Source organism: Trachypithecus francoisi, unplaced genomic scaffold (genome assembly GCF_009764315.1).
Source record: "Trachypithecus francoisi isolate TF-2019V2 unplaced genomic scaffold, Tfra_2.0 Contig01461, whole genome shotgun sequence".
Taxonomy (NCBI): Eukaryota; Metazoa; Chordata; class Mammalia; order Primates; family Cercopithecidae; genus Trachypithecus; species Trachypithecus francoisi.
The window spans coordinates 10,821,018-10,846,398 of record NW_022681433.1 but is presented as its reverse complement, the minus strand read 5'-3'; the positions used below and the strand labels follow the sequence as shown (position 1 = coordinate 10,846,398).

The 25,381-nt window shown below is 37.9% G+C and overlaps 1 protein-coding gene across 3 annotated transcripts; it reads right to left on the bottom strand.

Moving 5' to 3' along the window:
• Nucleotides 1-1,202: 1,202 nt before the first annotated feature.
• Nucleotides 1,203-24,214, bottom strand: LOC117097618 (NEDD4-binding protein 2-like 2). 3 transcript variants are annotated; one of them, XM_033235656.1, is made up of 6 exons: nt 23,523-24,214; nt 20,628-21,883; nt 12,681-12,805; nt 6,507-6,595; nt 5,730-5,806; nt 1,203-2,316 (listed from the first exon to the last, which is right to left on the bottom strand). In XM_033235656.1, exons 2-6 carry the CDS (start codon nt 21,881-21,883, stop codon nt 2,115-2,117), a joined length of 1,749 nt encoding a protein of 582 aa, XP_033091547.1. In that variant the 5' UTR covers nt 23,523-24,214; the 3' UTR covers nt 1,203-2,114. The 3 variants fall into 3 exon arrangements, with proteins under 3 accessions (XP_033091547.1, XP_033091558.1, XP_033091565.1); XM_033235667.1 differs by having other exon boundaries at nt 23,588-24,214; XM_033235674.1 differs by lacking the exon at nt 6,507-6,595 and having other exon boundaries at nt 2,263-2,316.
• Nucleotides 24,215-25,381: the final 1,167 nt, after the last annotated feature.

Below are 25,381 nucleotides of genomic sequence, written 5' to 3'. Positions count from 1 at the left end.
TTCCTCATCATGTTTCTCTCAAAGGCAATCCTCTACTTTCTGAAAATAAATTTGATTAAAAGTTATTTAAAAAAACTAATTTCTTTTTTTTGTTTTTGAGATGGAGTCTCACTCTGTCTCACAGGCTGGAGGGCAAGTGGCGCAATCTCAGCTCACTGCAAACTTTGCCTCCCAGGTTCAAGTGATTCTCTGCTCAGCCTCCCAAGTAGCTGGGATTACAGGTACACACCACCACGCCCAGCTGTTTTTTGTATCTTTAGTAGAGACGGGGTTTCACTGTGTTGGACAGGCTGGTCTCAAATTCCTAACCTCAGGTGATCTACCCACCTTGGCCTCCCAAAGTGCTGGATTACAGGCATTAGCCACTGCACCAGGCCAAAAAACTAAATTTATAGTACTATTACTCCTAAGTTTATGAAGACAGAGGGAGAGGGATACACAGTCTACCTAAGAGTTGTTTCACCTGTCCCAAAATGAAATCCTTTTGTACAATTTTCAAACTATGCTAATCTATAGAATAAAATCCTTAGAAACACAAGTGCAAATACTAACAAGTATTACTCTGAAATAAAAGTATAAAAACATAGATGAAGATGTGTATATGTATATAATATACATTTACACACAAAACATGAATTAGCATATTCTTACATCGTATTTAGTTAAGATGAACAAATATATACAAACACACGTATTAAACAAGATAAAGGTAATATTCATTCAAATGTTAACAGCACTGAATAGTACAAATAAAAATCATATTCTTATTTCACTAAAGGCAATTTAACAAAGACCTTGTTGATAGCACTGAATCTAGTTTTTGGCCTCACAACTTAAAAAGTAATATAAACATGGAGAGAATATTTAAAGTTGAAAGGAATAGCAAAACGTTTTAAAACAAAGAAATACTATGGGATTCAAGATGCGATGGTTTAGGAGAAAGCTTAAAGGCCACAAAATATTATGTAAAACATATAAAGAATTATAATGCTTAACTTTTTTAAACAGCATTCTAATTAGCTGGGGGCTTTGTAAATCAAAACTATTGAAGAAATATTTTTCATAAGACATTGGGAACAATGGTATTAAGAGAGGTAGTAGTGTTTTTTCCCTCATGTTGCAAAGAGAAATGCTTAATTATCTAGGTTAGTCGAGGTAAAGCTTGGTTTGAAGGCAGGGGATGAATGACAAGACCTCTGAAATGAATTCCATCTCAGTTTTTAATCTTAAGTGGAGAAACATATCTAATAAAGAAAGCTATCCAGTGAGAGAAATATGGTTTGGTCTACAGAAAAATTAGCACTAGAAGATATTTGACAGTACAAATCCACTTAGGACCAATTGTTAAACAACTGTCTAAAATATTTTTATACTAGAATTATATCACATTAAATTGAACAGAGAGAAATCAAACATTATTAGAATTACTTTATCCCTTCAAGAACTGGCAAGCATGTGGGGTTAGGAAGATGGGTTGAGAAGGAGGATGATGACTATGTATGTGTTACAAGATGAATATGTATATTATGAAGAAAACTCCCCAGGTGATTGATATACCTACTACTATTGCTGGGGAAATTTTGTTTGAAGTAAGTGATGTGCTGATTACAGCTAAGTAATAATTCTGTCACACAGATCAATCAGCTGAAATATAATTTTACCTAATGAATAGAGAAAACAGTTAAGGTGCCCTATAACAAGTTAGTATTTCTTGCATATTTAAGGTAGTGAAGGAAAAACACTAAAGTTTTATGAAAAGTTAGAGTTAGGTACAAACTATTAAAAAACTGTTCAACAGTATCTATAAAATAGATAAAGTTAGTTTAAAATTCGATTGTAGAAAAACATCCTAGCTCCTACCCACCACTCTACTACTCAGGTGTTTTCATAACAGTCAAAATCATTACAACAAGAGAATATAAAAACATGTAAAATACAATTTCATTTAATTTTTATTTACACTTTAACAATTTGCTGGGAAATTAAACAACTTGCTGGGAAAATCCTTTGTGAGGCAATGTAGCCTTTTTTTATTTGAAACTATTTAAACTCCAAGACAGGCTCACTAACTCTTTCAAGTGCAACAACAAATGTGTTAGCTGAAAATAGCTAATTTAATTATTATTTGTGACACAGACATGATTATGTGAGTCAAGAGAGCCTCCCCACCTCTGTCTCCCCTGTGGAGAAGGAGGTCTTTGTGTGCTTTTGTGTGATGGTTCCACTGAATTCATTACAATAGAAATGGACATTTGATATTCATAACGATCCAACATCTGAGCAATCTTCTTTCGAGACACACCATGTTTATTCCTCCTAACAAAAAAGAAAAGGATTATAAATCTTTGTTGCAGAATGTATAGGCTTAGAGATTAACTGTTTTAGAGAAAAAGTATACAAATTCTAAACAATATTTTGCAAATAAACAGAATATATGTTTCATCTGTCCACATTTTACGTAAAAAGATTAAAAACTCAATGTTTTTATCAATACTCTAAAAAGGTAAAAGGATTCCATGTATCACAGAAAAATGTTAATTACATCCTCTTCACATAGAACTACCTATTTATTCACTAAGCCTGCTGACTATATCCCCTTGTTAATAACAAAATTGAAGATCATGAGATACTGTTTTAAGAATTACAGAAAGATTGAGTGGACTTCTAGGACTTACGAAAGTAGAAGTAAAATATCATTTTTTAGAACTTATTAATGACGGTTTGTATCACATTTTTAAAACTTATTATCAACACCAAATTATTATTAGAGACACAATTTGAACATCTCTTACAAACATAATGTTGAGTGAAATAAATTAGACACAATGAATATAAACTGTATGATTCCATATATATATATATATATGTCTTATATATAAGTAATATAAAGGTTTGATAAAAGGCAAAACTAAGCTATGGTATATTTTTTAACCTTGCCCCTGCCCCCTAAACTATGATATTAAGGTCAAAGATATTATGGCAAAACTTTAAAGAAAAGAAAGATTACGATTACCCAGGCAAAACAATGGTTACCTTTACAGAATAAAAGGTAACTGTGACTGGGAAGAGGAATGCAAAGAGCTTCTGAGGTGCTGGTAATGCTCCCATGACGTGAATGATAGCTAAACGTGTGTTGATCTTGTAAGAACTTTGTTAAATCATATATTTATATTTATGTATTTTTCTGTATGTGAGGTTATATAACACTAAAAAGTGGTTTAAAATTTATTCTGGACCCTCAAAGAACTTCTGACAACTTATTTTACCCTCATAGTTTCCTGTAACTTAACCTGGACATGACAAAACACACAGAAAACATATTTTACATTTATCATTCTAGATGTACAAATGCCAATTTACTTATCTCGAAAAAAGGCCAGAAATGTTTACTTTGCAAAGCTGATGTCTACATTCAAGATAAAAAGAAAAAGCAAAAAAGATAGGAAAAAAATTGAGATGAAGTTGAAAATTGGCAAGATATGACTAAATCTGGCTGGGTGCAGTGACTCACACCTGTAATCCCAGCACTTTGGGAGGCTGAGGCCAGCTGATCGCTGGAGCCCAGGAATTCAAGAGCCCAGTATGGGCAATATGGTGAAATCCTCTCTCTACCAAAAAAATACATATATATACAAAAATTAGCTGGGCATGGTGGTGTACACTTGTAGTCCCAATGGCTCCCAAGGTGGGTAGACTGCTTCAGCAGCCCAGGAGGCAGAGGTTGTAGTGAGCCAAGATCATTACTACAAGCCGGGTGCAGTGGCTCACACCTGTAATCCCAGCACTTTTGGGAGGCCAGGGCGGGTGGATTGCTTGAGGTCAGGAGTTTGAGACCAGCCTAACCAACATGGTGAAACCCTGTCTTTACTAAAAATACAAAAATCAGCCAGGCATGGTGGCAGGCGCCTGTATGCCCAGCTGTTCGGGAGGCTGAGGCAAGGGAATCGCTTGAACCTAGGAGGCAGAAGTAAGCTGAGATTGGCCCACTGCACTCCAGCCTGGGCAACAAAATGAGACTCTGTCTGAAACAAATAAAAACAGATCCTTACTGCACTCCAGCCTGGGTGACAGTAGTGGACCCTGTCTCAAAAAAAATTAAAAAAAAAAAAAAAAAAGACTAATCCATAAGATGTCAAGACTTATGATTCAATCTATTCTTTTAAAAAATCAAACTACGCCAGATATCAGCTAACGTGGCTTTGTTACATAAAGGTGAATTTATAATAAGAAAATAATAAATTTTAACAATTCCTCAAAAATGTAATGAAGCCATAACTGCATAGCATTTTATCATTCATTTATTCAGCATTACTCAAATACTTTTAATTTTTAAGCTTCTGTCTCTTTCACTTCAGGTGTGATACACACACACACCTAGGCAGGCAAAAAATACCGGATATTAATACTAATAAATCTGTTTGTCTATCTATACATGAACACACAGCATACAAATGAGAAAGAGAAAGTAGCCAAAGGAATGAAAGGCAAGAGGGAAATAAATTAGTTTGACCCCATACACAGAGTAACAGCCTGAAGCAAACTGAGGTAGGTGGGGAAAAACTGGTTTAAAAAAAAGACGGGTGAAGGCTGCGCATCTCTGTGAATATACAGAAAAACACGGAATTGTATGCAATTAAACAGGTGAATTGTAAGGGTATGTGAATTATATCACAATAAAGTTGTTACCTAAAAATAGATGTCGGGAGGTGGAGACAAGGAAGAGACTAGAAGTGAAAAATAAAAAACAAAAAAGGCCAGGCACGGTGGCTCACACCTGTAATCCCAGTACTTTGGGAGGCCGAGGCAGGTGGATCACGAGGTCAGGAGATCTAGACCATCCTGGCTAACACAGTGAAACTCCGTCTCTACTAAAAATACAAAAAATTAGCTGGGCGTGGTAGCGGGTGCCTGTAGTCCCAGCTACTCAGGAGGCTGAGGCAGGAGAATGGCATGAACCCAGGAGGTGGAGCTTGCAGTGAGCCAAGATCACGCCACTGCACTCCAGCCTGGGCGACAGAGCGAGATTCCATCTCAAAAAAAAAAAAAAAAGGAGTAACAGTCAGGAAACGCTGTGATATGAACGGAAAAGGTAAATGTAGGTACAAATGGAAGAGTAGGACTGAAAATAATAGAAGTCCACACTCTCTCACCACAAATACTGAAATCTGATAAGCTGTGAAAACTCAGTTCTCCACTGACTCATTTGGCAGCAAACTCTAACCAGATCTATACACATTTGGCAGCACAACATAATCAGAACTGACTTTACATTATGCTGATTCTTTGTCATTTACTTGAATTGACAAGTCATGATCTGCTGCAGAAATATTAAGATGTTTGATTATAACATGCCCCCCCAAACTCTGAAAAGGGAGTTAAGATTAGGTATCTATGTACTACATTACCTTTCTAAAATCGCTAAAACCTAAATTCCAAAACACATTGTTTCCAAGGATCTTGGTATAGCATTATGGTCCCGTAGTTGAAAAGACAGAAAAGTGGGAGCAACATGAAAGCACAAAGTAAAAAGCTGATGGGACCTAAAATGGGTAGGAGATGAAGGTGGAAGGACAATGCAGAGAAGTGGCCTAGCCAAAAACCAGAGGAAAAACGTCCTCACATTTTACCCTGTTTCCTGAACCTACACTTGTATTCAAGAAACTGTGAAATGATGTTGGAAATCACAAAAGAAAGAAGTTAAGGATTCAATAAAAATTCGAGTGCCTTACTTTTCTAATTCTTCAGGATCAAATTTCCACCAAGTTTCAGGTTCATGAAACTCTACTCTGTATCCTTTTCCTATGGCCTACACAAAGGAAAGGAACAAAAACCCAGAGAAGTACTTCTTAAAGTAAAAAGAAGGCAGACGGATAAATTTCATTTCAACAATACTATAAACTTGCTCAACCAAGAAAAATGATGCTTTATAAAATAATATGTTTTATAAAAGTTAAGACTACTTAACTGGATAAATTTTGATTACTATTCTCAAGGAAACTCAAAACTAACAAGATGAAGCTGGGCATGGTGGCTCATGCCTGTTATCCCAGCACTTTGGGAGGCCAAGGATGGCAGATTGCCTGAGCTCAGGAGTTCGAGACCAGCCTGGCCAATATGGTGAAACCCTGTCTCTACTAAAAATATAAAAATTAGCTGGGCATAGGAGCAGGTGCCTGTAATCCCAGCTACTCAGGAGGCTGAGGCAGGAGAATCACTTGAACTGGGGAGGCGGAGGTTGCAGCGAGTCAAGATGGTGCCACTGCACTCCAGCCTGGGCGACAGAGCGAGACTCCGTCTCAAAAAAACAAACAAAAAAAATTAACAAGATGAACATGTTCCTTAAAAAAACATCATTCACAATTTTTTTAAAACACTAAGCAAACCAATAAACCTTTTTAGAAAACAAAGGACAAATGTTTTAATAATCAAGATCAAACCAGCCCAAATTTTAGAATGTGAAAAAATTGACAATAAAAAATAAAAACTTTCTCATATTTCATATTTACCACTTCCACATATGGCTTCATTTCCCAAGCTTGTATATTAGTGTTATCTATTATAACTGGAGATCTTCCCTGATCGATAGCTTGTTTTGCTGAAATAAAATATAAATTTAAAAATGAAAAAAAACAGATTAGGTTAAAATACACAAAATAAAAGTTAAACATTGTTAAGAAATGAACGACATCTCTTTACTTAAAACCGAAACTATGCAATTTCTTCAGTCAGTGTCATGAAAAAAGAACTCCAATAGATTGAAAGGGAATTAAAGGACATAATCATATGCCAGGTGTATTCTCCAGACTGGATGCTGGCTTTGACAAACTGGCTCTGAAAGGCATTTTGCTGAACTTACAGCTAATAAAGCTTTCAAGTCTAGAACTAACTTTCACTTATGGGAAATATAAGAGATGAACAATTTACATCTGAATATAGACTAAGTAAGAGAAGAGGTGAAAAATTATTTTGACACAGAAGGATGGAGATTATTAAATGAAAATGGCCAGTTACAAGACAATAGTTAAATATAATCCTATTTACGTAAAAAGAGTTGGGGAAGATTTATGGAGATATTAAAAGTGGTCACCTGTAGGTGGTAAGAATATTTTCATTTAATATTTTATCTGTATTTTCTCTTTTTTGGGAAAGTTACTGCAGATGATTATCTGTATTTTCTAATTTTCTACAATGTACAAATAATGCTTTTGAACTAAGGCTCATGTTTTTGAAAAATTATGGATTTAAGTCATTACTTACCAGCAAAACTTTATATATCAAGTAGCTAAAAATCATAGTTCAACTGACTTTGTGGATATTTCTTAGAACTATGGTCTTCAAATTGGGAGTTGCGGTAGAATGGATCTTTTCTAAACTATTGTCTCCCATCCAAATGCCATCTTTTCTACCAAGAGATAAGAATCACTGTCACAAGGCTGGGCGCAGTGGCTCACACCTGTAATGCCAGCACTTTGGGAGGCCAAGGCGGGAGGATCAAGAGGTCAGGAGTTCGAGACCAACCTGGCCAATATGGCGAAACCCCATCTCTACTAAAAATACAAAAATTAGCCGGGCGTGGTAGTGTGTGCCTGTAGTCCCAGCTACTCAGGAGGCTGAGACAGAAGAATCGCTTGAACCCTGGAGGCAGAGGGTGCAGTGAGCCAAAATCGTACCACTGCATTCCAACCTGGGTGACAGAGCAAGATTCCATTTCAAAAAAAAAAAGAATCACTGTCACAAGAAGCCACTGTTAATAACAGGAGTATGTATATCTCTGAGATATACGAGAGAAGAAAAATAATTAAGAACCTTTGATAAATTTAAAAAACTAAGGCCAGGTGTAGTGGTTCAGGTCTATAATCCCAGCACTTTGAAAGGCCACGGTGGGGTGGATCACCTGAGGTCAGGAGTTCGAGACCACCCTGGCCAAAATGGCAAAACCCCGTCTCTACTAAAAATACAAAAATCAGCCAGACTTGGTGGTGTGCGCGTGTACTCCCAGCTACTCAGGAGGCTGAGGCACAAGAATTGCTTGAATCTTGTGAAGTGGAGGTTGCCATGAGCCAAGATCGCGCCACAGCACTCCAGCCTGGGCAAGAGAGTAAGACTGTGTCTAAAAGAAAAGAAAAAGGCCGGGCATGGTGGCTCACACCTATAATCCTAGCACTTTGGGAGGCCAAGCCAGGTAGATCACAAGGTCAGGAGTTCAAGACCAGCCAAGCCAAGATGGTGAAACCCCATCTCTACTCAAAATACAAAAATTAGTGGGGTGTGGTGGCAGGCGCCTGTAATAATCTCAGCTACTCAGTAGGCTGAGGAAGAGAACTGCTTAAACCCGGGAGGCAGAGGTTGCAGTGAGCCAAGATCGCACCACTGCACTACAGCCTAGGTGACAGAGCAAGACTCTGTCTCAAAAAAAAAAAAAAAAAAAATTAAAAGGCTGAAGCAAAACCAAACATCATTATGTTCTCACTCACAAGCAGGAGCTAAGCTATGAGGATCCCAAGGCATAAGAATGACGCAACTCTGGAAACTCAGGGGGAAAGGGTGGGAAGGAGGTGAGGGATAAAAGACTACAAATTGGGTGCAGTGTATACTGCTTGGGTGATGAGTGCACCAAAATCTCACAAATCACCACTAAAGAACCTACTCATATAACCAAACACCTTCCCCAATACACTATGGGGAAAAAAAGGCTGAAGCAAAATGCAAAGATATGGAAGTTTTCTCAGGAGTTAGAATTCAAACCACCAAGTTCAACAGAATGAAAACATTTATACAGATGTCTAGGACAGACAGAATGCTAAAGGTCAGTTAGAATAATCACTATGGGGAAATACATATTTGGGAGATGTCTCTAAACACCAAAAGAAATTTAGAATTTGGGTCATAAATAGGTGCCATCATCTATTAGTGCTAGCTTGGTGCTAGCACCAAGACACTACCATCTCCCACTGCTCCATCTCTAATCATAATGATCAAATCTTCCATTCAAAACCTTATTAAAATTATTCTCCTAATGTCTGATATGCTCACACATCCAAGGATTTGTGTTCTAGAAAATAAGTTTTTATTGACCAAATAAATTTCTGATTTGTAGGAATGGGGAGATTATCTTCTTTCCATTATCATCCGATACCACAGTCTAGCAAATTTCGCTAGAAAAGAGCTCCTAAGTAAAAACATGTCTGAGTACTCAAATAATGGGAATAGTTTTCTTAAACAAATGAACTATCACACTGTAAGAAAGAGAAGAATTACACTTTGGAGATGTTTTCCATTTTTAGGTGTTCTAAAATTAATTTACATTATTTTAATAATAAATGTGAAGCAGACAGACTTTCACAGAATGGTGCCTAGCATTTAAAGATATTCAAGTCGGCCAGGCGCAGTGGCTCAAGCCTGTAATCCCAGCACTTTGGGAGGCCAAGACGGGCGGAACACGAGGTCAGGAGATCGAGACCATCCTGGCTAACACGGTGAAACCCCGTCTCTACTAAAAATACAAAAACTAGCCGGGCGAGGTGGCGGGCGCCTGTAGTTCCAGCTACTCGGGAGGCTGAGGCAGGAGAATGGTGTAAACCCGGGAGGCGGAGCTTGCAGTGAGCTGAGATCTGGCCACTGCACTCCAGTCTGGGCAACAGAGCGAGACTCCGCCTCAAAAAAAATAAAAATAAAAATAAAGATATTCAAGTCCATATTTATTGTTCCAGTTTAATAAGATACCATTACTCCATTTAACACATGTAATTAACATAATACAAATGACATAAACATTTTAATGAAATATTCTGTACTAGTTTGTGTTTTTTGAGACAGAATCTTGCCCTGTCACCCAGGATGGAGTGTAGTCGCACAATCTCAGCTCACTGCAGCCTTGACCTCCCTGGCTCAAGTCATCTTCCTATCTCAGCCTCCCAAGTAGCTGGGACTACAGGTGTGCACCACCACAGCTGGCTAATTTTTATACTTTTTGTAGAGATGGGGTTTCATCATGTTGCCCAGGCTGGTCTCTAACTCCTGGGCTCAAGTGATCCGCCCGCCTCAGCCTCCCAAAATGCTGGGATTATAGGCATGAGCCACCACACCCAGCTATGCTAGTACTGCAATGAGAAAAAAATGTCCCACACAAACTTACTAGTTCACCAAAGGTATACTGGCTCTGCCCTGTCTATTCATTCAACTTATCAACTAATCTTGTTCCCCTTAACTTTAGGCCAGTAACCCCAAACATTTTCAGAATTGCAATCCCATCATTATTTGATTTGAGCAGCAATGTTCTATGGCATTTAAAAAAATCAAAAAATTAGTGCTTTTTGAGATTGCTATGCCACTCTCCAATATATTGGAGAAATTCTAGAGAGTTATAAAACCAATACTGGGAAACAGTCTTACGATCAAATTTATCCTTGTGAAACCATAAATTGTAACAGAGTGAAAACTTTTTACTCGAAAACACCCTCAGCCACGCACTGTGGCTCATTCAAAATTCTACAAAGTTTTTTAAAAAAAGAGCTGGGTGTGCTGGCACACGTATGTAGTCCCAACTACTTGCCTGTAGTCCTAGTTACTCAGGAGGCTGAGGCAGGAGGATCTCTTGAGCCCAGGAGTTCAAGGCCACACTGAGCTATGATTGTGTCACTACACTCTAGCCTGGGCAACAAAGCAAGACCCCATCTCTAAAACACACACACAAACATCCTCACTGAAATTCCTTACTGTATTTGACAAATAAAAAGAAAAGTATTACTATTTTTCTTGTATATATTATACTTTGGGAAACCCTAGTTGGTAGCTTTGAGGTAAGTTCTTCATTACAGAGTAATTCTATTAAACATGGAAGGAATAACTAACCTAAAAAAATCACCATTTTGCAATTCTGAATGAAATAACTGACTCAGGAAACAATTTATTGTTGGATAAAACCATCATATATAAGGTTAATAGGGAACTTGATAACAGAGGGAAAAGGTTGTCCCTGTGAAGCTACTGATTAAACTCACTATTACTAAGACTAGGACAACCAAATACCTGCTTGCCAAAAAAAAAAAAAAAGTTGAACCTAATTAAGCCTCTATTCTAGAGCCAATTTCCATTCACATAAAACAAAGAAGAGGAGCAAGTTCAATGGTTATCACCAAGAAGCAAATAGATAACTACAGCATAAGCAACCTAGTTTCTGTAACAATGGTATAAGGGTTAAAAGAGGGAAAATGCTATGGTTTAACTTAATAAAATAAAACAAAATGCATTTTGAGGACTTTGTTTGGATCCCAATTCAAACAAAATAACTTTGAAGAGATTTTTAGGACAACAGAGGAAATTCAATTACCCTGGGTTACATGACCTGAAGGAACTGGTATTTTTTAATATGTGTGATAACGGCAATGAAGTGAAAGATGTGATTAAGTAAAAAAGTTAATTTGAAATGTATAAAGTACGATATCTAGAATTTGCTTTAAACAGAGGAACAGGTAAAAACAAAAAGATAAAAGCCCATATACCAAAATCTTAACAACTGATCATTCTGGGTGACGGGTCTATGAGGTTCATTACAGTCTCTTTAATCTCTTTAAAATTTTTCATAATAAAAGCTATCTGTTTAATCATCAATCCATCCTTCTTTTAAAATAACATTGTATATATATTTACTTATAGTTTAGATGAACAGTTTTCAATTCTTACTATACAACAGAATCATCTGGAGAACTTTCAAAACAAAAAATATCAATGTTTAGGCCCCACCCCAGATCAATTAAACCAAAATATCTAGGGCTGAGGTCAGGCACACTTTTGTCTGGTTTTTTTTTTTTTTTTTTTTGCTTTTTTTTAAAAGTCCCCAAGATATTCAAAAGTGTAGCCAGGTTAAGAATCCCTATTAATGATAAACAGAAACTGACCCATGTCCGCTAAAAAAATGTATTAAGTAGGTTTCTTTTTTTTTTTTTTGAGATGGAGTTTCACTCTTGTTGCCCAGGCTAGAGTACAATGGCACAATCTTGGCTCACTGCAACTTCTACCTCCTGGGTTCAAGTGATTCTCCTGCCTCAGCCTCCCAAGTAGCTAGGATTACAGGCATGTGCTACCACGCCCGGCTAATTTTTTATATTTAGTAGAGGTTTCACCCTGTTGATCAGGCTGGTATTGAACTCCTGACCTCAGGTGATCTGCCTGCCTCAGCCTCCCAAAGTGCTGGGATTACAGGCGTGAGCCACCGCGCCCAGCCTTAAGTAGGTTTCTTGTAGAGCAATATTGAGAAAACTTTTAATATTCACAACCAGTATATTAAGCCTTGGAAAACATTAGCATTATTCTCAGGGAAATAATTTTGGGACCACATAACAATAGTACAGATTCACAGTTCTCTGAATTTACTCATCAAGTATAAAATAAAGCCTCTTAAAATATTCCACACTGCCATCATTTTACCAGCTTATACTGATACACTATTTACAGTTTACAAGGCATTTTATCTAAATTCTCTGCTTTTCACAAAAACCCTGATCAGGTAGGGCAAGCATAATTATCACCACCTCTAACAGATGAAGAAATTAGGTCTCAAAGCTATTGAAACGGCTTGCCTGAAGTCATTCAGCTGGTAAAAACCTAAGTTGAGAACAAAATCTAGGTCTTTTGACTCTGAGCCAAATATTCTACCCCGGGAGACTTGGCCCAAAACAAACCTCTGTTCTGGTTCCAGTCATGGGCATCACCAAGTTGATTAACATTATACCTGTACCCATCTTGATGGTGAAAATAGTCATCAGTGCTGAACACAATGCCATCACGATTCTGACCAAGCAGAATTCTGTTAACAAAAGAAATCATAAAGGTGCCATTTACAAAATCTATAACCATCAGAAATAAATACAACTGAAATAAATCACACAGGAAAGGTTATTAAATGAATTTCTGATACTTACCTGAAAGTATATTAGGAACCTAATAGCCTAAGAGCTGAATAATCTTACAAAGATTTCAGAGTTCAAATCATTTCACACTTAAATTTACACAATTACAGACACTAACAAAAACTTTTTTTTTTTCCGAGATGGAGTCTCATTCTGTTGTCCAGGCTGGAGCACAGTGGCACAATTTTGGCTCATTGCAACCTCCACTTCCTGGGTTCAAGTGATTCTCCTGCCTCAGTCTTCTGAGTAGCGGGATTACAGGCATGCGCCACTATACCCGGCTACTTTGTGTATTTTTAGTAGAGACGGGGTTTCACCATGTTGGTCAGGCTGGTCTTGAACTCCTGACCTCATGATCCACCTGCCTCGGCCTCCCAAAGTACTGGGATTATAGGCATGAGCCACCGTGCCCGGCCGTAACAAAAACTTTTTAAAGCAGCATTTGTATTGCAACTTTTTAAAACATTCTTTACCCAATCTCAAAATTATATCAACTATTATCCATGTTTTCACTTTAGTAAATTTTGTATTTGTTGTCTAAAATTGCCTCAATCGAGTGCAACACGTAACCTAAAAAGCAAGTAAGCCTAAGCAAGCCATTCATTTGGAAAAAAACGTATGTGACTCTAGACAGCTTTAATAAACTCATTTCCATGAAACCTATATGATCCTCTAGTGAAAGTCAGAAATAGTTGGAGGCTTAAGGTTATGGAACAATCTGTGATCCTCCAAAGTATAATCAAACTTTAAATTTTCAAGAAATTAAGTTGCTAAATCAAATTAATTATTAAACACTAAATGAAAAACACTCAGTTCAAATCAATGATAATCAAGCTTTGCTTTGAAAATGATACTGTCTTAAATTGACAAGCACAGCAAGATTAAGAAGTACTCAGAGAGAACTTGCATTACCAATGACTCAGGAAAGAAATTGGGAGTGTGCTGTGATAGGGAAAATGCAGCAAGATAATGATTTGGTGAGAGCAACAACTAAAGTATTCTGTTGTTTCTCTCCTCTCCTTCAACCTTTAGGCAATTGGAAACCACTGTATACTTCTGCGGGGATTGGTGGGATGGAAGGTGGAAGGAATTGAGACTAAAAGAATATTGGCCTGGAATGAGTCAAACTGACTTATTTCCTACTAAAAAAGTAGTAGGGAGGGTTTCAACTGTTAAGATGACAAGTGTCATCTCTCCATCCCTCAGCTTATAATGGTATCATATACAGTTCTCCCTCAATATCCATGGGAGATTGGTTCCAAGACCGCAATTGCTGCTCAAGACCTTGATACAGAAATAGCTGTTTGCATATAAACTATGCACATCCTTCCATACACTTTAACTCATCTCTCTATTACTTATAATACCTAATACAATGTGAATACTATGTGATTATACTGTATTGTTGAAAGAATAACGACAAGGAAATAAGTCTGTACATTTCAATTCAGACGCAGTATTTTTTCTCAAATACTTTCAGTCCAAGGTTCGTTGAATTCACTGATGTGGAATCAACAAAAATGGAGGGCCAGTGGTATATTTTATAAAAATAAAATCACTCGTATCAAAATAAAGCAATTTAAGTATGTAAAGGTTGGTGTGAAAGTAATCGCAGTTTTTGCCATTAAAACGCCAATTAAAAACTGCGATTCTTTTGCACAAAACTCTATTTCCACTTACAGAAATATAGTTCAAATCACTTCAGACAAACCAAATGAAAGTTAATGGTTTGGGTTGTGTGTCTGCTTCCTTGGGGGACTGGAGTTGGATTTCTTTTTCAGGCAGCCATGATTTTTCCAAAACATGTCTATATGACACATTTGGCATTTTACTTCTTATGCAGATAACCCAGAATATGAAAATGCCATGATATTAGCATTCTAAAGCAAAACTCAATCACCCAAAAAGAGATTTTGGTTGTAATCAATCACATAATATCTAATTATGTTCAACAGTACCAGCAATCCAGATAACACCTTTTGTAGATACTCTATGCTTCCTTTTTTTTTTTTTTTTTCCATTCTACCAGTTTATTAGCAGGTGATTTTTTTTTTGAAGACAGAGTCCCGCTCTATTGCCCAGGGTGGAGTGCGGTGGCATGCTCTTGGCTCACTGCAACTTCCACCTCCAGAGTTCAAGCGTTTCTCCTGCCTCAGCCTCCCGAGTAGCCAGGACCACAGGTGTGTGCCACCACACCTGGCTAATTTTTGTCTTTTTAGTAGAGACGGGGTTTCGCCATGTTGGCCAGGCTGGTCTTGAACTCCTGACCTCAGGTGATCCTCCCACCTCGGCCTCCCAAAGTGTTGGGGTTACAGGTGTGAGCCACCGTGCCTGGCATGGGTGATTTTTAAGATGTTAATAATATCATTCTACATTACAATCATAGTTTTTGTATCTAAGAACTGGTTTAAATTTTCTCAAAATAAAAGGTGGAGAAGTAATAAACCAATTTATATCATTAAAACAAGTAAACATTACATATGAACAAATCTCAACGAAGAACATTTTCTTAAATATATAAATCGTAACTACAGTAAATGTTTAGCTTGAAAATACTTTTCCTCCCAGGCAGCATAGACTGTTCATGCATCTTTTTCAAATTCCCTGAATTACTTCAAACCATGAAGCTTTATTTTATGGACTTAAAAAAACGCCTATATGAACCTAGGAATATCTCAATGTCATACCAAGCCTCTAAAGCAAAAATAAATTATTTAAGAACATTCATATTTTCAAAATTCTTAGACTCTGTCAGAACTCTCAAGTCAGGTACTAAAATGGATTCACAGAATGTCAAAATTTAGAGATTTGAGTAAGTCAAATATCTAATGTTAAAAAATCAAATATGGGCTCAGTGGCCACTTGATTTCTATTTTTTTTTTCCAAAACAATAGCTATCTTTTTGAGAATCTATTATATGTCAAATACTTTACATAAACCTATGACCTCATTTAATCCTCATAAAAGCCTGCCAACTCATAAAAGCCTGCCAATTTGATAATAAACCAATTCAGGAGAAGAAATAATTTTGGCAAGTTAGATGGTACTGGGAGAACTAAGATAATGCATCTCCTTGACCCCAAAACCAATGGCCTCCAATGATCCCTGCCTCCTGGTGCTCACAACCTTGTATCCTCTTATTCTGCAGTAGGCTTAGATTTAGTCCCCAGCTTCTAAGAAATAGAATATGATATAGGTGATGGGATGTCACTTTGGAGATTACTTAAAAAAAAAAAAAAAGTAGCTTCTGTCTTAAGACTTGAGCTTGCACGCTTTCTCTCTCTCTGAAATGAATCAGCTGTCTTGTGAATGGAGAGAGGCCAAGCAGCAAAGAAATGAGAGAAGCCTCAAGTCTCCAGCCAGCAAGGAACTGAAGTCTTCAATCCAACATAGCTCACAAGGAACTCAGTTCTGTCAACAATCTTGAGAGAGCTGTTAGAACCAGATCCTTCCCAAATCAAGCCTTCAGACCAGAACACAGTCCTAGCTAACATCTTGGTCACAGCATTCTTACAGACACTGAACCAAAGGCACCCAGGTAACTAGAGCCAGAGTCCAGACCTACAGAAACTATGAGGCAGTATGTTCGTTGCTTTAAACAACTAAGTTTTAAGGTAATCTGTTATACAGCCTTGAATAACTAATGTACTCTATACTTACAACTTCTCATTTAAGAAACAAGTGAACCAAGAGAACCTGTTCCCAAAACAAGGCCTAAAAGAGAGTCCATTTTCAAGGTTTGTTTTTTAAATTTCTAAGAACTGCACATTATTTTAATACTTTCATGTGCATTTACAAGTGATTTTCAAAAAAAATACAAAATCTGAGTAAAACTGACACATCATGAACACTTTTCCCCTTATTTACTGAATGTCTTTATATACTTCCTGAGACAACTTTACTGGGGTACTCTAAACACTCCCTGAATTAAGAATAAAGGGACCTACACTAAGAAAGGTAAGTCTCTCCTCTGGAGAGATGGCTTTTCCCATCTCTCCCTAAACTATGGTAAATATATTAGTTTCTGTAACTTCTATAACAGCACAAACTTAAAAACAGGAATTTATCTTACATTTCTGAAGGTCAGTAGTCCAAAATCAGTTTCACTGAGCTAAAAACCAAGTGTGTGCAGACCTGTGTTCCTTCTGGAGGCTCTACAGAATTTGTTTCCCTGCCTTTTCCAGCTTCTAAAGATTAGCTGCACACCTGGGCTTATGGGATGTTCCACCATCTTCAAAGCCAGCAGTGTAGCATCTTCTCTCTTAACCTTTGCTTTGGTCTTACCCTTTCTCTAATTACTCCTGCCTGCCTCTTATTAAGAATCTTTGTTATTACATTGGGCCAATCCAGATAATCCAGGACAGCCTCCCCATTGCAAGATCCTTAACTTAATCAAATTTGCAAAATCCAATTTACCCTGTAAGGCAACATATGCACAGCTTTTAGGGATTAAAGCATGGATATCTTTGGAGGGGGGACATTATTCATCCTCCCATTGCAAATATCCACAATAATCTGTAATTACAAACAGATGACAACAAAAAACTAATTTCTTAAATTCCCTCACTTTTTATTTCTTGGGGGGTAAGAAAGATCTCAGCGTTTACCCATTCTCTATTGTCTTCCAGTTTCCTTATTGGTTTTGTTTTTACTCTTAGTCCTTTATCCATCTAGAAGTTATTTTTGTGAATGATTTAAGGCAGGGACTTTAAATATTTTTCCAGACTGACAATCAAATATCCTATTACCATTTATTGAATATTTTGCCCTACTAATATAAAATGTCATTTCATCAAATATTAAATTCTCTTATATGTAGGTATGTTTCTGGATTCTCTTTTCCTTTTTTTTTTTTTTTTAAATAGAGACAGGGTCTATGTTGCCCAAACTGATCTCAAACTTCTGGCCTCAAGTGATGCTCCCCACCTCAGCCTCCCAAAGTGTTGGGATTACAGGTGTAAGCTACCACACCTAATGTGTTTCTGGGTTCTCTAATTTTAACTACTTGTTATTTTGCTAATTATTGCAAAGTTTTGATTATAGTAGTTTCTAAGTATATTTTGATAGCTGGTGGGATAAGTCTCATTTTTTTCAAACTGTCCTTGTTATAGTTACATACCAAACAAACTTTATTGGCTTCTCAAATTCATACAAAAACTCCTTTGGGATTTTGGTTAAAGTTTCACTGAATTTATAAATCAATTAGGGAGAAAAGTGACATCTTTATTAGGCTATCCTACCCATAACCACCCTATGGGCCAAAGCTATGGCCAAGGCTATTATGGCCTACTGTCTCTCTCAGAATCATCATCAGACATCTTGAATACTTACCATGTAAGAGACATGCTGATTGGGATGTGGGCAAGGACTAAATTAAATAAGAAGAGGACTTGAACATTACCTCCAAAGAATCTGAATTTTATCCAACAGCCTATACTCATTACCACATATCAAATGTAAACATTACTAATTTTTTTTTCTTGTTTTTGAGACAGGGTCTCAATCTGTTACCCAGGCTAGAGTGCAATGGCACGATCATGGCTCACTGTAGCCTCTGGGGCTCAGCCTCCCAAGTAGCTGGGATACCCAGGTTATCCAGGCTGGTCTTGAACTCCTGGGCTCAAGCAATATGCCTGCCTTGGCCTCTCAAAGTGCTGGGATTTCAGGTGTGAGCCATCACGCTCAGCCGGTCTTTTAATTTGGTCCTCCAAATCAGCTCAACTCTGATCTATCAATTTCACTCTATTATTTTGTCAAAGCTTGTTTTGAATGTGAACTCCCATATGAAGCCATTCCTCACCAAAGAGTATGTGATTTTATATCTAATTCCAAATAACCAAAACCACTTCACTCAAAGTGTTGACCTAAAGAGTTACAGACCAGGCTCCTTGAAGTCAGTAGTCATGTATAATACTACATATCTATTAAGCATTAAAGTGAAGGCAAGGGAAAAAACATACTACCATTTTATTCCTAGTTTGATCTCTTGCTAGCTTTTGTAACTTCTAAATCACTTAACTTCAACTTCTTTTAGCCTCTGCTCCTTCTATAAAATGAAAAAACAACCCATCTCACAAGATTTTTATGTATGGAAATACTCTGTAAATTGTGAATCACAACACAAATAGTACTTGTTGGTGCTACATATAACTTCTATTGTTATGTCTATTCTTCAAATAAGTATACATATTATATCTAATTACCTCTATCATCTCCCACTACAATGTCTCCTTTAAATTCTATTGAATTTCCACTACTTTATTCACCTTTAGTTTCAACATACTCCAATATGTGGTCTCAAGTCTAACTTTTCTTCCTTACGTTTCTTCTGTACCCCCTCTTAGTCAAGTGGTCCTAACTAGCAGACTCTTTTATCCAATTTCCAAATTTCAATTATTTATTTTCTCTGATAGTATATCCTAAATCTAGAAGACCGCCCATGTTTGTGAGATCTCACTCCTAACTTCTATTATTATAGAGGTGAAATTTTATCTTCTCTACAAAATCCTCACTAACATAAAAGGAATCAAAATACAAAGACCAAAATTTAACTTTGGAATGAACTAATCCATTCACAAAGATCACCGTTTATAATCTAGCTTGAAATATCACAAATTAAATATTTAGTGTCTTTTCTCTGAAAAAAAAGTTTAGTTAGGTTGTTTAGATTGTCTTGTTAGTAAATATAAAACATTTGCAAAATGGTTTCTTGGACTTCTCCATCCTCACCCAAAGATACCAGAAAATTTTCTTTTTCCCCTCGTCTGGCACAAATCTTGAATCATCTTATATAAACTGCAGAAAATTTGTACTGCTTACTTTACACTATTTTTTCACAATTGCATAAATATATTCAAGTGCATCAATAGTTTTAAAATGTAAACAAAAAAAGGAATTTGAAATATCTTGTAATACAATAAACCATCACCAGTTCTAATGCCAATTCAGATATTGCTCACTTCAAACTCCTGAATTTTAAGAAATCAAAAAAGGGTTCCTTCCGCCAATCAGTGGTATGAACATGGCACAGTGCTCAACACATTCAAAATTCCTTTCCTTGGGTTGTCTCATTTGATTCCCAAAATAATTCCAGAAAAATTAAGTATCATTTATTCCATTAACAGAGCAAAACTTGCCCAAGGTGAAAAAGTGAAATAACTGAGTCAATACCCAAATTTTCTCTTTCTTTTCTCACCTCCAGCTGAATTTGAAAAACCCAAATTTTCTAACACTGAGTCCAACTTTTCTTGAATAGCTGACTCAAAAGGGCAGGCCAGGACAGTCCTCAAGTAGCATTGGCTTTCATCACTGTCATAATTATACAAAGTGTTATCTATTTTTAAAGCCCTTAGCAGAATCTAAATATAAACATATATGCCAATTCTTTCTTCTATCAGAAAAGATTTTTAAATAGTTACACTGTCAGATGCTATTCTCAAATATAGCAAATTAAAGATTTTCTTCCACTAGAAACATGAAAGCATTTGTCACTGATTACAAATATCATTTATAGTTTTAACATTTTTATTTCATTTTTTAGAGACAGGCTCTCACTATGTTGCCCAGGCTAGTCTCAAACTTCTGAGCTCAAGTGACCAGCCCACCTTGGCCTCACAAGTGTTGGGATTACATGCATGAGTCACTGCAGCCGGCGACAAGTATCATTTATAATTTTTAAATAATGAATTACCAAGTATTCAGTTGGTATCCTCTACTCACCGAGACAATGTTGTTTTCCCAGAACCAGGCAGACCTCTTAAAAGAATAAGTAACTTCTGCAATTTATTTAACTTTTCCTCTTGAAACTGCTGGTTCACAAACCTGTCTGTTCCATTATGCTTGCCCATGCCAGGATCTTTCCAGCATCTTTCTCTGACTTCACAGAAACCATTACTCACATATTCATTTTGCATACTGCAGCCATTTCCAGAGGGATGAACACTACTCCTATTCTCACTACAGTCAGCATATTCATTGTTCTGATCAAAAGTCATACAATTCCAGTTAACATGACAATTATTTACATAATATCCATTTTGTATCTGAGAGTCATCTTGCGCTTGGAAAATATTTGATGGTAGACTTCGTGGAGCACTGAATCTTTGAATATTTAAATGATAGTTCAAACTGGGAAGAGGACCATGGGGCACTATAAAAGGATGCACTGCCTGCCATTCAGGCCTGAAAGAAGTAAATGAAGTGTCACAAAATGTAGGTATTATTTGTCCATTACAGGGATATTTGCCTGTCTCATTCCCCAAGTTCTGTTGATAATCACAATATGATGGAAAAACATTACTACTAAGGTCTTTCTTTGCTTCGTCAGGTTTTAAGAGACCATTATCATGGCCCTGATAAAATGGAATCAACTGTTCCTGAGAAGGTTCAGATTCTTTACAACTGTTCTCAAAATCATCTTTTTCCTTTTCAAGCTCTTCAATTTCTTTGTAAAACTGGAATAATTCACTGTCTATCTCTGATTTTTCAGAGTTAAATTTCTGTTTCTCTTTTTGTCCTCCTCTGCCATTTATATCATTTAGAGCGTCTGCCTCATTCCTCCCTTCATTACGTTTCTTTTTCTCAGGGGGTTTGTAAATGGGTCCTATAAATGCTTTACTTGTGCTATATATCTCATCGTCTGTGGATACTAATGGAGGACGTACTTCCTGTAAAACCTGTGAATCAATGGATTCAATAACATCTGGTCTATTACCAGGCATCTCATCATGTAAAGGTCTATGCAAATCTGTAGTTTCAGTTTTGTTCTCCTGCAAATAACTTTGTCCTCTGACATCAATGACGGTCACAGGGACCCAATCATTTCCAGTTTTCTCTTGGATTCTGTGAAAATCGGCATTACTATGATTGTGAAAAACATATGCCTCTGTAGTTGACTTCAATTTTTTACAGCGTGGTTCACTCGTTACTTCTTCTCTAGGTCCCAAGAATTTACCTTCAATTTCACCATAAGACATCTGAGAAATAAATAAATCATACAATTACTAGCTTATTAAAAACCTAAATAAAAATTTCTTCAAAAACAAGAAATTAGACAAAGACATTTAAATTTGTGATATATTTAATGGTAACAATTTCCCAAAGTACCAGGGTCAATTTTATAACCACTTATTATTTAAGTACAGTCATAACAGGGTGGTTTATGGGAGGGATCTCATTGAATATCCTTTAAAAAATATATACAGATAGATAGATAGATCTCAACTTTAAACGATCCATTTCTGAATTTGGAGGACCTAAAAGATTTAAGTAAGTCTGCAAAGTTGAGTCAGTAATACATATTTTTATGATATAGATACACAATTGTGTATTTAAAAGGAGAGTGAAACTGCCAACACCAAATTAACACATACTCAAACCGGCTGACACACTGCATCCTAAGCATTTCCTTACTTAAAATCACTGTGTTTTTGAGAGTAAATAGCTCCAATTCCCTCCCAAACCTCAGACAACCAATCTCCTTAGCATCCAAATGTTAGATTAACTGAAATGCCAGTCTTTGGAGGCCCATTACTGTGAGTAGTTAGTGTAAAAGAGGTTCCCAAATGGGTGTAGTGCGTTAATTTAAAAGGAAGGAAGAGATAAGTTGCAATGACGATAACGGAAAATCGTTTAATAAAGAAATCTGGCAACTCCCAAAGTTCAAAGTGTTCATCTTTTCCGAATAGTCTATCATGAAGACAAAATTTGCTTCCCTTTAGACCTGGCAGAGTGGCTCAAGCCTGTAATGCCAGCACTTGGGAGGCTGAGGCGGGCGGATTGCTGCTTAGGAGGTCGAGACCAGTCTGGCAACATGGCCTAACTCCGTCTCTTAACAAAAACAGAATAAATTAGCCGGCATGGGGGCGCGCACCTGTGGTCCCACCTACTTGGGAGGCTGCGGTGGGAGGATCGCTGGAGCCCGGGACGGCGGCGGGGGGTGCGGGGCGCGTGGGGGGGGGGGGGGCTGCGTGGGGGGGGGTGCGGGGGGTTGGGGGAGATGGCGGGGAGGCGGAGGTTATGGTGAGCCGAGATGGTTCCACTGCACTCCAGCCTGGCGACAGAGCGAGACCCCCTCTCGGGGGAAAAGAAAAAAACTGAAACACCTTAGGGACCTCAAAGTACAGCCCAGAGGCCTATTCCACCCAATTCTTCATTGTGCCACTCTCTGATGTTTCTATCACGAGAGAAAAAGAAATGGACAAAAAGGCGAACTAGAGAATGATGGAAGTAGGCCACAGAGCTGGAGGAGGACAACTGCGGAGAACGCCCACAGGCCTCCTCTCGGTTTCTCATTTCCCCATTCGAAATGTGTCAGAAAAGTCCCTAAGAAAAGCAACCGGGCTGCGTTAACAGAGCGTGGCCTATACACTATCCGAGCTCCATGACTCCAGACTTCCAGTGAGCGGCCCAGGCAAAAGTGCGTCACCCAGCTTTTTTGTCCCAATGGAGACATGCTCAGGTCCTGTCCAGGAATTCTGGAGGTCTCTGAGGCGCAAAAGTTCACACTGAGCTTGCTTCTACGTTTACAGCTAATCTAAAGCGTCAAGAAGTGAAAGCGAAAAACGCCACCACCAACCACCCCATCCTCACTTCTAAAACGGGGTGTCTACTCACCTTACTCTACCCCTACGCATTGACCTTTACCTCCCAATAAAACCTTCTTCTAGGAAGCCACGAACCTCTGTGAAGGTGAAAGAAAAGCGGAGACACAGCCCTAAAGCCGAGGTCTGGAAGGACTAAAACCCCAGCTCTCAGAATCGCGGAAACAAACGGCACCTCCGTATGCAAGATGGCGACCACCTCTCGGTTACCCAGGCCAAAACTAGGCTTTTGCGCCAGGCATTGTGGGAATTGAAGTCTGACGTTCACACCGGCTCCGTAAACCTCACGGCACGGAGACTAGGTCTCCCAGAATCCATGGCGTGATAAACGCACTAATTTGGCAACTAAACAGACCGGAATTAGTTCCTAGCTCTGGAGAAGGGAAGTTATCGAAAAACACCAACTTTAGTTAAAAGAAAGCAGCGACCTCCTCTGGCGTTCGCCCCCGAAAGAAAAGGGAATATGAGAACCTGGCGCCCGAAATAGATGTGTAACCGGCTCTCAGTGCATGCTTCTTAGGGCTTTCTAGAAGACAAAGAGCCAGCTGACTTTTCCAACGGAACTCCACAGTTGGTATCACAAATTTGGATTCCGGCGGTTTCTACGAAAGACCACCTGACGTAGTTTTAGGTTCATGCTCTTCTGTGGAAGGAAAGAATTAATACTGCGGCGCAGGTCCGCAATAACAGATAAAAATACTTATGAACAAAATCGTTTAGTGTCATGTCGCTGTTTTGTTTTTGGAAATACAGACCGATGACTGAGCTTTCCCATTAAGAGTCAATATATGCAAAGCACGTAGGACAGCGAGCTCCTGGTAAGAATAAGCGTTATGTGTTTGTTGCATTAAAAATAAATACAAATCAAACAACTGACAGTCCTCAACTGAGGGCTTCTTTTCTCTTCCCACCACCTCTCCAACCCGTCCTGCCTCCACTGGTTCCCCATCCCCCATAATTTCAGGTCCTTGCAAGGAAAACTGATCATCTCTTTATATTTAAGTAATTATTTCTATGGATATGTACCTTTTTCCATTTCCAACCTGTTAACAATTTCATTTGTTGTTAAATTTACAGTCTGGAATATATACATTTGATTATTTAACTAACAGCCTTGTGATCAAGGGAGTTCACCAAAGCAACCCATCTTTTTAGAAAGAAATCTATCTCAAATACAGATTTGTGCTATGACCTTTGTCTTCTCATAATTAAAGTCATGCATCCTCCTTTGAAACAGCCACATTTACGTGAGGTTGTGGCATTCTCGGTGTGTTACATCCGCAGGCACACTATGCTCATTATAAAATAATATTAATCTTTGTCACCCCATCAAGGTATCGTCCTGTTTCTCCATGGCATATTTTCCCCCTTAAAACTAATAAGCAGCCGGGCACGGTGGCTCACGACTGTGATCTCAGCACTTTGGGAGGCTGAGGTGGGCTGATCACCTGAGGTCAGGGGTTCCAGACTAGCCTGGCCAACATGGTGAAACCCTATCTGTACTAAAAATACAAAAATTAGCTGAACATGATGGCAGGCACCTACAATCCCAGCTACTTGGAAGGCTGAGGCAAGAGAATCGCTTGAAGGTGGAGGTTGCAGTGAGCCGAGATCACGCCATTGTACTCCAGCCTGGGTGACAAGAGCGAACAAGAGCGAGACTCCATCTCAAAAAAAAAAAAAAAACTAATAAGCAATCAATCTATGAGGTTACACTTTGAGACCAAGCAAATATCCTGCTCCTAATCAAACTTTACCTTATGATTCAGATTCCATAAATGTTGGCATTTTTTTTCCCACCTCCTTCAAATCTTCCACATTTGTCAATCCCGATGCTGCTATACAGCAGAATCCTACTTGTTTATTTATTCA